At 55.1% G+C, this 13585-nt stretch overlaps 1 protein-coding gene across 3 annotated transcripts in view; it reads right to left on the minus strand.

Annotated features, from left to right (window-relative positions):
- Positions 1 to 831: 831 nt before the first annotated feature.
- The window catches only part of SLC8A2 (solute carrier family 8 member A2), a 35001-nt gene continuing 22247 nt past the window's right edge, over positions 832 to 13585 (minus strand). For 2 of the 3 annotated variants that reach the window (XM_084961275.1, XM_084961276.1), the window contains 6 exons: positions 10340 to 10443; positions 10172 to 10189; positions 8696 to 8820; positions 8317 to 8416; positions 4194 to 4472; positions 832 to 2559 (listed from right to left, as the gene is read on the minus strand). In XM_084961275.1, the coding sequence (XP_084817401.1) occupies positions 2183 to 2559; positions 4194 to 4472; positions 8317 to 8416; positions 8696 to 8820; positions 10172 to 10189; positions 10340 to 10443 (1003 nt within the window). In that variant the 3' untranslated portion in view covers positions 832 to 2182. The remainder of the gene's footprint in view (positions 2560 to 4193; positions 4473 to 8316; positions 8417 to 8695; positions 8821 to 10171; positions 10190 to 10339; positions 10444 to 13585) is intronic. The other variant, XM_084961277.1, reaches the window with a different exon arrangement.

Here is a 13585-nt window from a genome sequence, read left to right on the forward strand (position 1 = left end):
GTTTCCCACCTACCTCTCTTCTCCTCCACTGACAGGTCTTCCATCTTCCCCGTGCCCCATAGGTGCTGGGGCTCCTCACGCACTGCTTTCTTCTCACATCACCCTCCCCCGCGGTCTGATGACCCTTCACTGCCAACAAACCCCGACTCTCTCAAACGCGGCCCCCTCTCCCGGGGGCTCCAGGTGACCCTGGACGACTTCCCTCCCTGACGCCTCCTCTAGATGCCCCTCAGGCACCTCACATTTCCTTCCATTTATCCCCCTCTTCGCTCCCCAAGCCCAGGAGAGACCTCACTCTCTGGGCTGGACATTTTCCACCGGGCCCACCCCCTCCCAGCCACTTGCAAGACTGCGGAAAAAGTCAACCCGGAAAGCTGCACACCCCGGCATGGGCTGTGCCCTCTGGCGGGACACGCGCGCGCATACACAGCTCCTGGCATTTCAGGAGTCTGAGAGTTACCTGCTTTCTTGAGGAAGCCCCCATCCAGCCCAGCTCTCCTCTTTTGTGATCCCAGGATATCCTAAAATGAGGAATAGTTTGTGACTGAGGGAACGGGGGCGTGGCCAGGGAGGCTCGGGGGTGGGTGGGCGGGCGTGGCCAGAGGGCAGGTCCAAGGGGCTGGCGAGGGGCGTGGCTAGCGACGCTCCGGGCACTGGGTGGGGGCGTGGCTACGGGAAGCTCCAGGCGGACCTTCAGCGCGGCAGGGGTCCAGCAGAGGATGGGGGAAGCATGGAAAAGCCCGGCTTATCTGGTCTATTTCACAGTTGCCCAAATCTCAAAGACCTCAGTAGCTCCCTCCTCCTGAATCGCAATTTCCCACGGAAAGGCTGTTTTTCAGGCAGAATTTCAAAGTTTTATGGCAACTTTTACAGAAATCACAAAGAAGAGAGACAGCGACGGGTACTGATGAGCTAGGAGTAGAGAAGAGGAGGGGGCAACAGGTCTGGGGTGTTGGGGCTGACGCACAACAGGACGGCAGGACGCTAAAAACCTGTGGGAAGCTGGCTGTTACAGGGTTGCAGGGACATCCTCAGGGTCCCAAGAAGTGGGCAGCCCTCCTCACACCCCAAGTGTGTCCTTTGGGCAGGAAACATCAACAGTAGGAAAATGCAGATGGCAAAACAACAGATGGGTGGCCTCCAAAGTTAAAAATGCCCACCCAGACCCCCTGGCCCTGGTCCCACCCTCCCACCCACCCACCCCTGGTGCCCATCAGGCAGAGATGTGGCAGCATTTGCTGGCTTGTAGCATTGGTCCTCTGGGACCCTCGGTCTCCTCTTCGAGGGTCCTGCCCGGATTGGCTGGCACTGAGGGCAAAATGAGCCTTCTAGATAGTCAGGGAAGATAGGCTGTCCTCCCTTCCATTTCCGGCCTCCTCCCCAAAGCCAATCCTCGTGGCTGGGGGAGTTTGCTGCCCTCTCAAAAGGAAAGTCTGTCATCCCCTTTTTCCCCAAGTCATGCACCCTCCCGCGTTCCCCCTCCCCCAAACACACTATGTACACACAGTGGCCCCTCCCCCCCCCAGGCATGGCTGGGCTCTCAGAGGTAGTGGAGGCAAGTGGGGGCGCTGGAATGTGAGAAGTTACAGGTCCAAAGTGTGCCTCCTCCAGCTCCGGAACCCCTGGTCTTCCCTCCTTTCTCCAAGCCTCGAGAAGGAGAATGCGTGTCCTCCCAAGGGCCTGAGCGGAGAAACCAGGGAAGGTGTGCCCCCCATGAACCCCCACCCCACCCCCAGGCTGAGGGAGCTCCCTGAGGGTTGGGGGGAAGGGCTGAGATCTGTGACATCCCAGGACCATCAGCCTCCTTCCAGGGTCCCCCGGGGAGGGGGAGAGGGGCACAGGTCCGCTGGAGGAGGGGGGTCCTCTACAGGAAAGGGGGCTCATGGAGCAAGGATGGGCGGGTGTCTAGGGAGAGGATCCTGCAGAGCATCACAGGTGGGGTGGGTTCCTGCGGAGCAGCCTCGAGGCGGACATTTCTCCCGTCACAGACGGGGCTGGACTGCAGGGGGCAGCGTGTCTCGGCAGAAGGACCTGGGGCGGCTGTCAGTGGAAGGAGATTGCTTCCTAGGAGGAAGGGAGGCTGAGTCCCAGGAGAGGAGGCTGGCCCTCTGGAGGCCAAAGGAGACGCAGTCCAGCGTGATGCAGTGGTCTCGAGGGGGGAGGCCGAGCCTTGGGGGGACCCCTAGAAGCCCCGGATGTGGCAGTAGGCCTCGAGGCTGGCGAAGAGGATGTAGAGGAACCAGAGGCCCAGGAAGAGCGCGGTGGTGGCGAGCTTGGGACCGCGCGGGCCGCCCAGCTCGCCGCCGATGTGCGGCCGGCGCCGGTACAGCAGCACGGCGATGCCCACGAAGGCGAAGACGGTGAAGAGCGTGACGGAGAAGGCCAGCGTGCCGGTGCGCACCTCGAAGGGGCGGCCCTGCACCGCCCAGTACACGGCGGCTACCGACCAGGCCACGCCCAGGCCCAGGAACACGTTCACGGCATTGGAGCCCGTCACGTTGCCGATGGACGCGTCGGCGCACTGGTCCTGCAGCGCGGCCACCTTGCTGGCGAACGTGTCTGCGGGGGCGGAGAGGCTGCGGGTCAGCGGGGCTCCGCGGGCGGGGGGGTGGGTCGCTGGGCGGAGGCACCTGCTGCGCCCTGTCCCAAGGCTCCAGACCCCCTGCCCCAGCACCGCGCAAGCCTCGCCTCCCACTCCTGGGAGTTTGGGGCCCTTGAACCGACACAGGAGGCAAAGTCAGTCGCCAGCCTGCTGCCTGCCTTCTGTGGAACTTGTCTGCATCCAATGGGACCCACCATCTTACTCTCTGGAACTCACCGCCCAAGTGCCTGCTTTCCCTGGAATCCACTGCCAGGGTTTATGAAGTGCACGCCTTCTCTCTCTGAGACCCCCTCTCCCAAGGCCCGTCTCTTCACTGCTGTCTCCCACCCCTCTTTCTATGGGATTCATCTTCCGGTTTTTACCATCTCCCGCACCTTAGCTCTTCCACCTGGTTGCTTTGGGGACTGAAAGCAGTCCTGCCCCCCAGCCTAGTTTCTATTATGCCCCACCCCTTTCTATATTCTATGGAGTCTGCTGCCTGCTTTCTATGGGACTCGTTGCCCGCTTTCTGTGGGGCTCACCACCTGATTTTTGTGGAATCCACTCTGTATCCCAGGGGGCCCGCTGCCTACTTTCTATGGGACGTGCTGCCTGCTTTTGGTGGGAATCACTACCTGTTTCCCATGAACCCTGCCCGTGCTTCCACAGGCCCAAGCACCCCATTGCCACCTGGCTGGACAAGATGAAGGTTAGGTCTCACCCACATGGCCCCCCTTGGTTTCTGTCAGACACACCACCTCACTTCTCTGGCTTCCACCCATTCCCGAACGGCTTGCTAAGGCTGCACGTCCCCAGCATGGGGTTGGGGGGGGAGCAGCCCTCCCAGAACGGCTGCTTTCTACAGGACCCACTCACTTTCTGGGACTACAGCCCACCCCCTGACTCGTGGACACATGATGTGAGAAAGAAAGCTGTCAGGCTCCATGCTTGATCTCCTCCGACTGCAGGAATTAAAGTCTGGGCCACTCTCTTTCTAAGGGACCCTCCTCAGACACGGGGGAAGAGCGGGTCGGGCCATCGTGTTTCAATGGAACACACGCTGTCGTCTCTCGAGGCCTCACTCTCTTATTTCTGTGACATCTCCTCCAACACTACTCTGCCCCTCATCTTAGTTAAACTGCGATTCATTGTCCTGGTTCTTGTCACACCCCTGAGACAGAGGTCTATGGAATCTTCCATCTGGCTTCTTGGTGTGTGGGGGGGGATGAACATCTTGTTTCTATGGGACCCAGGCAGAATGGTTTTTAGGAAGGCACCTTATTTCTATGGGACGCCCCCCCGCCCCGGACCCCAACACCTGTCTCTTCAAAGCCTCGCCACCTTCTCCCTATGGAACCCACGGTCCGGTTTTTACCATGCCCGCCGTCTTAGTTCTTTGGGACATTCCACCTGGTGGAATCCATCCCCCGGCCCCTCCCCCACCTAGTTTCTATTCGAGCCACCTGTCTATTGCCGTAGGACCCGCCATGGGACCCGCCACGGTGGCTCTGGATGATCCCACCACCTGATTTCCACAGGGCCTTTCTCTTAGGCTCCGCCTGCCTGGCTTCTCTGAGACTCTACCCCAACAAGTGGTCTCCCGAGGAGTTACCGGGGATGGAAGTGCCCAGGGCCACGAAGACTACGGCATTGACAGAGTCCTTGAGGCCAACGGTGCAGCCAAAGTGGGAGGCGAGGTCTCCGATGAGGGCGGTGAGCAGGCCGATGACCAGGATGCAGACGCCGAAGCAGGCCCAGCCGTGGCAGTACTCAGTGGGGGGCACGCAGGCGAACAGAACCTTCCAGAACACCGTCAGGAAGTGCATGACGTAGTCAAAGCACGACGGCAGCCGCTCCTCCCGGGACCCGTCCTCCTCCTCCTCCTCGTCCCCTGGGGGCACACGACCCAGCTGGGGCACAAAACCATGCTTCCTTCCTCGCCTGTAGAACCCTTGTTTTGTTCAACTTCCAGAGAGCCAGTCCCATCAAATGAATTACCTTCCCAGAATCCCTTGCAGCTAGGAGAATGCATGGGCCCTGGGAAAAATAGTCACTTTCCAAGAATCACTGGAAGCTAGAGGAGGCAGGTGCCCAGCTAAAAATACTTGTTTCCCAGATACCTTTTGCTAAGGGTGGCCACATATGGACAGGCATATCTGCAGCTAGAAATATCCACTTCCTCTGATTCACTGCAGCTGACAGCAGCCATATGCTCAGCTAAAGGTGCTTACTTTCCCAGAATTCCCTGAAGCTGGAGAGAACCATATACCCAGCAAACGTTAGTCGCCTTCCCAGCGCACCCTTGGGCAAGCAACGATGCTGTCCTAGGTGAAACAATATTCACTTTCCCAGAATCCCTTGCAGCAGCAGCCAAGTGACCCATTCTGGCAAGGAGACATAAACAGAGTTTCCGGAAAGCTCTAGCTTTTCAGAGTTGCTTATGCGACCTATGGTGACTGAACGTGACCCACTTTTGACCTGCAGTGACTTGTGCAATAGGAAAGTGTAAGTGAAATGTTTTGCTTTTTGCTTACTTCGCCTGAAACTGATAAGCAGAAAGCAATGAAGAAGCAAGGAACACACCTGAGTGTACCAAGCATTACATCTGGAAGGATGCTAATAAGAAATGCTGTAATCCCTGGCCAGCTGCTCAGAGCACATCAGGGGATAAAAGCCAGACAAGCCAACAAATCATGAAGCCACTTCCCCTGGTCCCACCCAATGACTCCTTGGAATGTCAGGGAGCAGAGGACAGCTGGGGGCCGTGGAGACAGAGAGAGGCTGGTAGATTGGGGGCTTCAGATCGTATATCCCTTTTCCCACTTTTCTTGCCTACTTAGCTCCTTGGCTTGTTAATGAAATAAATGCTTGAATGTGTAAATGCTTTACTACTAATATAGATCGTGAGGCTTCTTTGGTTCTGCCTGTTGCATCTCAAAGAACGTTTTTGCTGCAACCCCAAGTAAAAGGGCATTGGAAACTAGAACTGGAAATCAAACTCAGCAGGCACTCTGCCTCTTCCTGCTTCCTCTTTCTTCCTGCCTGGAATACGGACTTGACACCTGGAGGTACAGCAGCTGTCTTGCAGCCATGAGGGCAACAGCTGAGAATAGGAAAAAGAAACAGAGGAGGAGCCTGGGCCTTTAACAACATTACTGAGCTGCTAACTTTTATTCCTCATCATGGCTGCATCTGTGGTATATGCAAGTTCCTGGGCTAAGGGTCAAATCAGAGCTGACGCTGAGGCCCACACCACAGCGGCAACAACACCACAGCTTGCGGTGACACTGGATCCTTAACCCACTGAGCCAGGCCAGGGATTGAAGCCACATCCTCACAGAGACAACATGGGTTCTTTACCCACTGAGCCACAACAGGAACTTCGGGGAGAGGGGGAGGCGCGGTTTTCAAAGATGCTTGAAACCAAGTCCAGCCTGTAAAGAGCTTACCATCAAGAAAGGGAGGCAGAGGAAGTACAAACGCATCTCTAAGTGCAAGTGGGACGTGATTCATCCCTAAAGGAACGAGAACCACTCTTCTCTGCCAGCACCTCACAAAGCTTTGTGCTCACCGGAAGAATCAAAAGGCATTTGTGGAACACAGTGCAAAATGATCCAGCCCCAGCCCAGATACTGGGGATAGAGCCTTAATTCAATGAGTTCATCCCAGGAAATGGACTTCAGAGCTGCCTGATACTCGATCTGTCTTCACTGTCGTCATCATGAGGATTATTCTTACTGTTGCTATGACCGCTACTTCCTCTGATGTAATCATGTGCTTTCTGTGCACCCAGGGCCTTCAAGACCGCTGTCTCGCACCCACAGTTACAGCATCGTGCAACCCTTTTACCTTCATTAAGCCACTAGAAGGACGGTTCTGACTCCCACTGTTCTTAGAATGAAGCTCAGCCTCCTGAGACCTTGTACCACCCATTTCCTGCCAGTTTTGAGAACCTACACTCACACCCATCCCACCCTCTCCCTCTTCTGTCCACAAGCTCTCTCTGCCTCCAGGAGTTCCCCTTGTTTAAAATGTTCCACAGCTGGAATTCCTGCTGTGGCTCAGTGGGTTAGGAATCCGACTAGCATCTATGAGGACACAGGTTCCATCCCTGGCCTCGCTCAGTGGGTTAAGGATCTGGTGTTGCCCTGAGCTGTGGTGTAGATCACAGACGCAGCTCAGATCCCATGTGGCTGTGGCTGTGGTGTAGGCCAGGCAGCTGTAGTTCCAACTGGATCCCTAGCCTGGGAACTTTCATATGATGCTTGAAAGTAAAATAAAATAAAATAAAATAAAATAAAATAACATCCAAGCCCCCTCTGGACCCTGCTTACCTCCAGCCTCATCCCTGCCTGAAACAGTCACCCTCCCCAGAGGTGCCATGAGCTCTCATACTTCCAGACTCCCTACTTGGTTTCCCCTCTGCCTGGCTCCCTCCTCTCAGCTACCTCCTATTCCCACTGGAAGACTCAGATTAGAAGCCTCCTCCTCCAGGAAGCGCTCCCTGATCTTCAAGCTGGGTCAGACACCCGATCTGGGTTCCTGTAGCTCCCTGGGGTCCCCCATCTCAGTCCTGCCCACTCTGAGTTGACATTCTCTTGTGACAGGCCTGTCTTCCCCACTGGGCTGTAAGCTCTGTGAGGACAGGGAGGGCCCAAGCTTCCATGGTCATGTCTTTGTCCCCATCCATGCTCCTGCACAGGGCCGGGCCCAGAGAATCCCTCAGAAATAGATGTCAAAAGACTGTGGCTTCGTGGAGTTCCCTGGTGGTGCAGTGAGTTAAGGACCTGGTGTTGTCACTGTTGTGGCTCAGGTTGCTGCTATGGTGCAGGTTTGATCCCTAGTCTGGGAATTTCTGCATGCCATGGGCATGGCCAAAAATAAATAAATAAAATAAAAAGAGTGTGACTTCAGAGGAAGATGCCACTTTGCTTCTATTAGGACTACAACCTGTGTCTCTAGGCCTGCCACCTGGTACTTTTTCCCACACACCAATTTCTTTCCAACAAGTCTTTGTGTGTTTCCCGTTCCCACTAGCTTGGCCCCTCTGAAGGTAACCTAATGTTGTACAAGGGGCAGAAGTCCTGAGTTCTGCCCTAGCACTTTCTGGATTCCCTGCGGGACTTCAGGCCAGTCCCTCTTAGGTCTCCCCCTCGCTTTCTCCAAGACAATCTGTGAATCCAGGTGTCATCATACATACAGCCACATGGGGGCAGTGTGGGCCTGTCTGAGCCCTAAGTTGGGGGGGCATGAGACCGGCTCAGGTGGGAGAGCTGGGTACCCTGGTGACTGTCTCCATGGCAACAGAGGGGCCCAGGCTGTGTGGGGGAGGCCATGCCTTTTAACCTGTTTCCACCCTCCAGTCACCGGAGGCCAGGAGAAAGCATGGGCTGAGCCCCTTCCTCCCCACAGCTCTGCCTCTCCGCCAGCTTTCTATGTCTCTGTGCCTACCTGCCTCTCTCTCTGACCCTCCGCGTCTTCATTCTCCACATTGTTCCTGCTTCTTCCGCATCTCTGTCCCTCCGGGATCTGGGTGCCTCTGTGTGTCTGTCGCTCCTATTTGTATCTGTCCCCTATTTTTTCCTTTGTCTTTCTGCAACTGTTTCTTGGTCTTTCTCTTTGGGTCTCTCTGCTCTCCTTCCTTCTCTCCTTGTCCATCTTTCCCTGTCTCATTTCTCTCTGTCTCCCCACCCCCTTCTTCTCTCTCCCTGCCTCTCTTCTCCCTCCCCACTTACCTGCGCTCACCGTAATTGCCTCTAAAAACTGCTCTCTCCACGAGTGGGTCCCAATCACCAAAGCCAAGTTCGTTTTCTTGATGAGTTTATCCACCGTGTTCTGGGGATGAGAGGGGGAGAGACCATCGCCCAGATCACCCTCGGGCAGCTCCTCCACGAGGGGTCCTGGGGATGGGGGCTCACACCTCATGCTCAAGGGTCCTCAACCTCTGTACCTGGGTCCTGCTGGCAAGAAGGGACACGGGAGGCCTTGCTCTCCATGGTGCTAATGGAGAGGTCCAGACGATGGCGTCAGACCTTGGTGGCCCTCATAGTGGATCCCCCCACCGGACAAACGACTCAGGCCAGACTCCAGGAAAGTGAAACCCCAGAAAATCACCTTAAAATCATATGACTCCTCAATGATGACCTCCAGCCGGCAGTTTTCCCCAAGAACCGGCTTGCCCATCTCTGCTATCCTCCGAGCCTCTTCCTCCTCAGCCGTTGGTTTCCTGTCCCCGTCGCCTGCGACACGAGGGATGGGAGTTTAGACTCCAGGGAGGCTTACCTGGGCCTGAGATGCCTCTCTTACCTTTTCCCATTGATAAAGAAAACCCTGTCTGCTCTTCTCTAGGACGGCTCCTTGCGGACGCTTCCCCAGCCTGCCCCCCCCCAACCCCCCGCCAACCCATCTGACCGCCGTCTTTCCCAATTTGAGACCCGGCTCCCATGGGCTGGTCCACGAAGTTCAGTTGATGGGCTCTGAGGATCATATGGTGGGAGCTGTGTGACCTTGGGCAAGGCCTCAGGCTCTCTGTGCCTCAGTGTTCATATCTATAAAATGGGCACAATAATAGTACCTACCTAGGGTGGTTGTGAGACTTAAAGGCGTTCCTTCCTGTGAAGCGCTTAAAACAGTGCCTGGTACCCAGTAAATCATCCACAGTGTTAATTTATGATTTTCGCCACCATCATTGTCACCATTCAAGCTCTGAAAATATCCTAGAGTGTATCTGAGGTGGTGACGAGGGCGGGGGAGTCCCAATATTGATACAAATCTCTGACCCAGAACCACCTACACCTGCCTCTGGGCTCATTTATCTCCCCAAAGCACGGTGACACTTTGATCCAAGCCCAGGTACCAACCCAATCCTAACTCTCATGAGAAAGCCACCTGCCAACCTGGAACATTCTCAGAAAACCAAGCCTGAGCAAAAGATGACTTTCATTGTGTTAAGCTCCTGGGATCCGGGGGCCCTATTAGTTCCAGCGGCTTGTACTACTTCCACCAGCTAACACAGTCCTCAGTCTCTCCCCATCCGAACCCCAGATCCCAGTTCTGACTTCGACTCCCAAACTGCTCTGTCGCTACCTACAAAACTCCGATCCTAGTCCCAACTCTCACCCCAGTCTCTGACTCTGGCCCCAACTCTCACCTCAGCTCCTTCCAAGTCACCTCACATTCCAACTTCGGCGCTGACCCAAATCGGACCCCAGTTCTAACTGGATCCCGCCGCAAAGCCAGAAACCCATCTCCATCTTAACTCCAGCTTGGACCCAGTCCTAATACTGAGCCCCAAACCCAACCCCGCCCTCGCCCTAATGGGTCCCGAGCCTAATTCCCTCTGATTCCACCCCCAACCCAGACTGGCGGGGTCTTAACTTCCCCTACCTCCCCCGTCTCAGCTACAAATGAAACATGGCCTTGGCCTCCACACCTCTGTCACCTCACATTCACACAGGTCCCCCCACGTTTATCTCACCCCCAACCTGCCTCAAACCAGACCAGGGTGGAAGGATTGAGGCTCTGACTCTCCCCCGAGATCCTCCCTCCTGGGCCCCCCTACCCCCAAAGCCCAGAGGTAACTCCACTCACCTTGACTGAGGAGCAGAGCTGGGGAGAGACAGAGACAGGGAGAATGTCAGCTCGCTTCCCCGGGAAGCTCGGATCCATGAACTTGCAGATGCTCTCACAATCACGGTTTCAAGGGCACCCCCGCCCTGGACCCCTTACCTCGCCCACAGCCCCCCCAGCACCCCTCACCTGAAATCCCTCGCTTGAGCCACTGCGGCTGGCCCAGCTCAATGAAGAAATTATCCTTCTTCTCATATTCCTCGTCATCAACTATCTTCACCTGGAGAGTTTTCCTGAGCAGGGAGACAGAACACCCAGCATGGGGCCCCCCTCCCCTGAGTCGCCGGATCACTCCCCCATCAGCCACCCAGTTTCTGAAGCATCCGCTTCATCTCAGGCTTTGTAATCTCCTTTAATCCTCACAACACCCTGGGGGAAAGGCTCTTTTATTATCCCTATTTGACAGAAATAAGCTCAGAAACAGCGGCGGAAGTTGAGTTTGTATTAAATGTCAACCCTGAGGGACCCTGATAAAAACCTAAGTTACACTGGGTGCTTCCTCTGCTCAAAAAACTCACATGGCTCCCCTCTTACCCAGAAATAAAAGTCAAAGTCATGAGCAGGGCCCACAGGGCCCCATGCAATCTGGCTCTTTTCCCCCTTCTGGCCTCCCAGCCCTTTCCTCTTCGCTCACTCACTCCAGGAACACTGGCCTCCCTCCCTGTGTCTTGAACATACCAAGCCTGCCCGTACCTCAGGGCCTTTGCACTGACTGTTCCCTCCATCTAGAACACTGGTCCCCCACATGCATTCCTTCCACTCCTCCAGTACTCTGCTCAAACTTCACCTTCTTTTTCAATGAGACCCACTCCCATCACCTTCTTTAATACTGAAATCCAGAGGTCCCATCGTGGCTCAGTGGAAACAAATCTGACTAGCATCCGTGAGGACACAGGTTCGATCCCTGGCCTTACTCAGCGGGTTAAAGAACTGGCGTTGCCATGAGCTGTGGTGTAGGTCACAGACACGGCTTGGATCCCACGTGGCTGTGGCTGTGGCGTAGGCCCGTGGCTACAGCTCCAATTCAGCCCCTCGCCCAGGAACCTCCATATGCCACGGGTGCGGCCCTAAAAAGACAAAAAACCAAAACGAAACCGAAATCCATCCCTGCCCCTGCTCCAGCGAGTTCGGCCCCCTTCCCCTCCTCTTCTTTGTTCCAGATCATCTTCTAACGCACCAGCTAATGTGTTTATTTTGTTCATGGTTTGGCCTTTGCCTCTTCACATTAAAATGTTAAGTTCCTGATGCAAATAGAGATTCTCACACTAAGCGAAGTAAGTCAGAAAGAGAAAGATAAATGCCATGTGATAGATCTCAAATATGACACAAATGAACCCATCTACAAAACAAACAGACTCACAGAGAGAACAGACTTGTGGTGGGAGTGGGATGGATGGGGCGTTTGGGGTTAGTGGATGCAGACGACTGCATTTAGAATGGATGCGCAGTGAGGTCCTGCTGCACAGCTCAGGGAACCGGATCCAATCTCTTGGGATAGAACATGATGGAAGATGATGTGGGAAGATTTTCTTCATCTCTCTGACCTTTTCTGCCTCAGTCTCTCCCCAGCTCTCTGCCAATTTCTGCTGTACAACAAAGTGATCCGGGTCACTTTGCTGCACAGCAGAAATTGCCACAACATTGTCAATCAACTATACCGTAATTAACAAAAGTAAAAAACAGGAGTTCCCACCATGACGCAGTGGTTAACGAATCCGACTAGGAACCATGAGGTTGCGGGTTCGATCCCTGCCCTTGCTCAGTGGGTTAACGATCCGGCGTTGCCGTGAGCTGTGGTGTAGGTTGCAGACGCGGCTCGGATCCCGCGTTGCTGTGGCTCCGGTGTAGGCTGGCAGCTACAGCTCTGATTCGACCCCTAGCCTGGGAACCTCCATATGCCGCAGGAGCGGCCCAAAGAAATAGCAAAAAGACAAAAACAAACAAACAAAAAAAACAATGGTGTTCCCGTTGCGGATCAGCGGGTTAAGAACCTGACGAGTATCCATGAGGATGTGGGTCTGATCCCTGGCCTTGCTCAGGGGGTTAAGGATCCGGCGTAGACACAAGCTGCGGCATAGGTTGCATATGTGGCTGGGATCTGGCATTGCTGTGGCTGTGGCACAGGCCAGCAGCTGCAGCTCTGAATGGACCCCTGGCCTGGGCACTTCCATATGCCACCGGGGCAGCCCTGAAAAGATGGTAATAAAGATAAATGTTTTCAACAACAAGAACAACAAAAATGTAAGTCCCCCCAGAGCAGTGATCTTGGTTCGCTTAGGTTCTTTGTTCTAGACCCAATGCCCGGGAGACCCTTGGCTTCCTGCCCTCTGTCCTGACCACGTTTGGAGGGGTAACAGAGTGCTAATTGATTTCCTCAGCATCCCTGCTGCCATGGTAACCAGAGGGTGGGAGGGGAGAAAAAGCCAGCAGTCATCTGTCTCCTTCAGGCACACAACCCACCGCCCTAGATTGCCAAGACCCACAACTCCCCAAAGCCCATAGCTCTGCCACTAGCAGCTTTTTCAGCTGTAGGAACCACAAGGCCTGGCCCCAGGACCCAGAAACACAAACACCCAGCCTACACAGTCACCCAGCAGAGGAAGCACAGCCAATCACACCGCCCACACCCACATGCCACCATACCCAGCAGCCATTCCCTATGCAGTGGCAAAATCGCACAGACCAGATGCCAATTAGCACAACACCCCCACCACAGCCTGGGTGACATCGCCAACCTGTAAGACCCCTGCCAGGGCTCCATGTAGACTCTCCTTCCTTATCCCTCACTCTTTGTGCCTCCTGGCATCTGTTTATTCTCTCCGCATTCATCCTCCTTGTCTCTTTCTGCCCATCTTTCAGCATCTCTGTGTCTCCCTCTCCATCTCTCTGACCTTCTCTGTCTCAGTTTCTCCCTAGCCCTCTGCCCCTCTTCTGTGTTCTCTCCCCATCACCATCTCTCAGTGTCCACAAAGCCGAAGAGCCAAAGTCAACACAATCTAAGCAAAAGGGTCTCAATCACCAACTAGTCATTCAACAGACCTAGTTCAACGCACAAACTCGCAGGACACGGGGACACCCATGCAAACACAGAGGCGCACAAGACAGTCATGTGGGGACATACACCCACTTCCACCATCATCCATTCCCGGTCTCAAGATATTTAAACATCTCTGTGGGTGGAAAGAAACGGCGGCCCCTTCCCCTTCAGGAGTGGGCTGGGAGCTGTCCGCGGTGCTGAAACGCCGCAATGAGGTCGGGGGGGGGTGTCGCCTGAGATGCGCTTCTCACACACCCTGACACACGCAGACAGCTGCTGACACGTTGACAGGGCGATACACACACATCTCCAACGCTCACTCTCCCGCAGACACGCCA

The sequence above is a fragment of the Sus scrofa genome, chromosome 6 (genome assembly GCF_054392235.1).
Source record: "Sus scrofa isolate SSC_HxYL_T2T_F1_AM1 chromosome 6, Sscrofa_HxYL_maternal_Yorkshire_Landrace_v2.0, whole genome shotgun sequence".
Classification (NCBI taxonomy): domain Eukaryota; kingdom Metazoa; phylum Chordata; class Mammalia; order Artiodactyla; family Suidae; genus Sus; species Sus scrofa.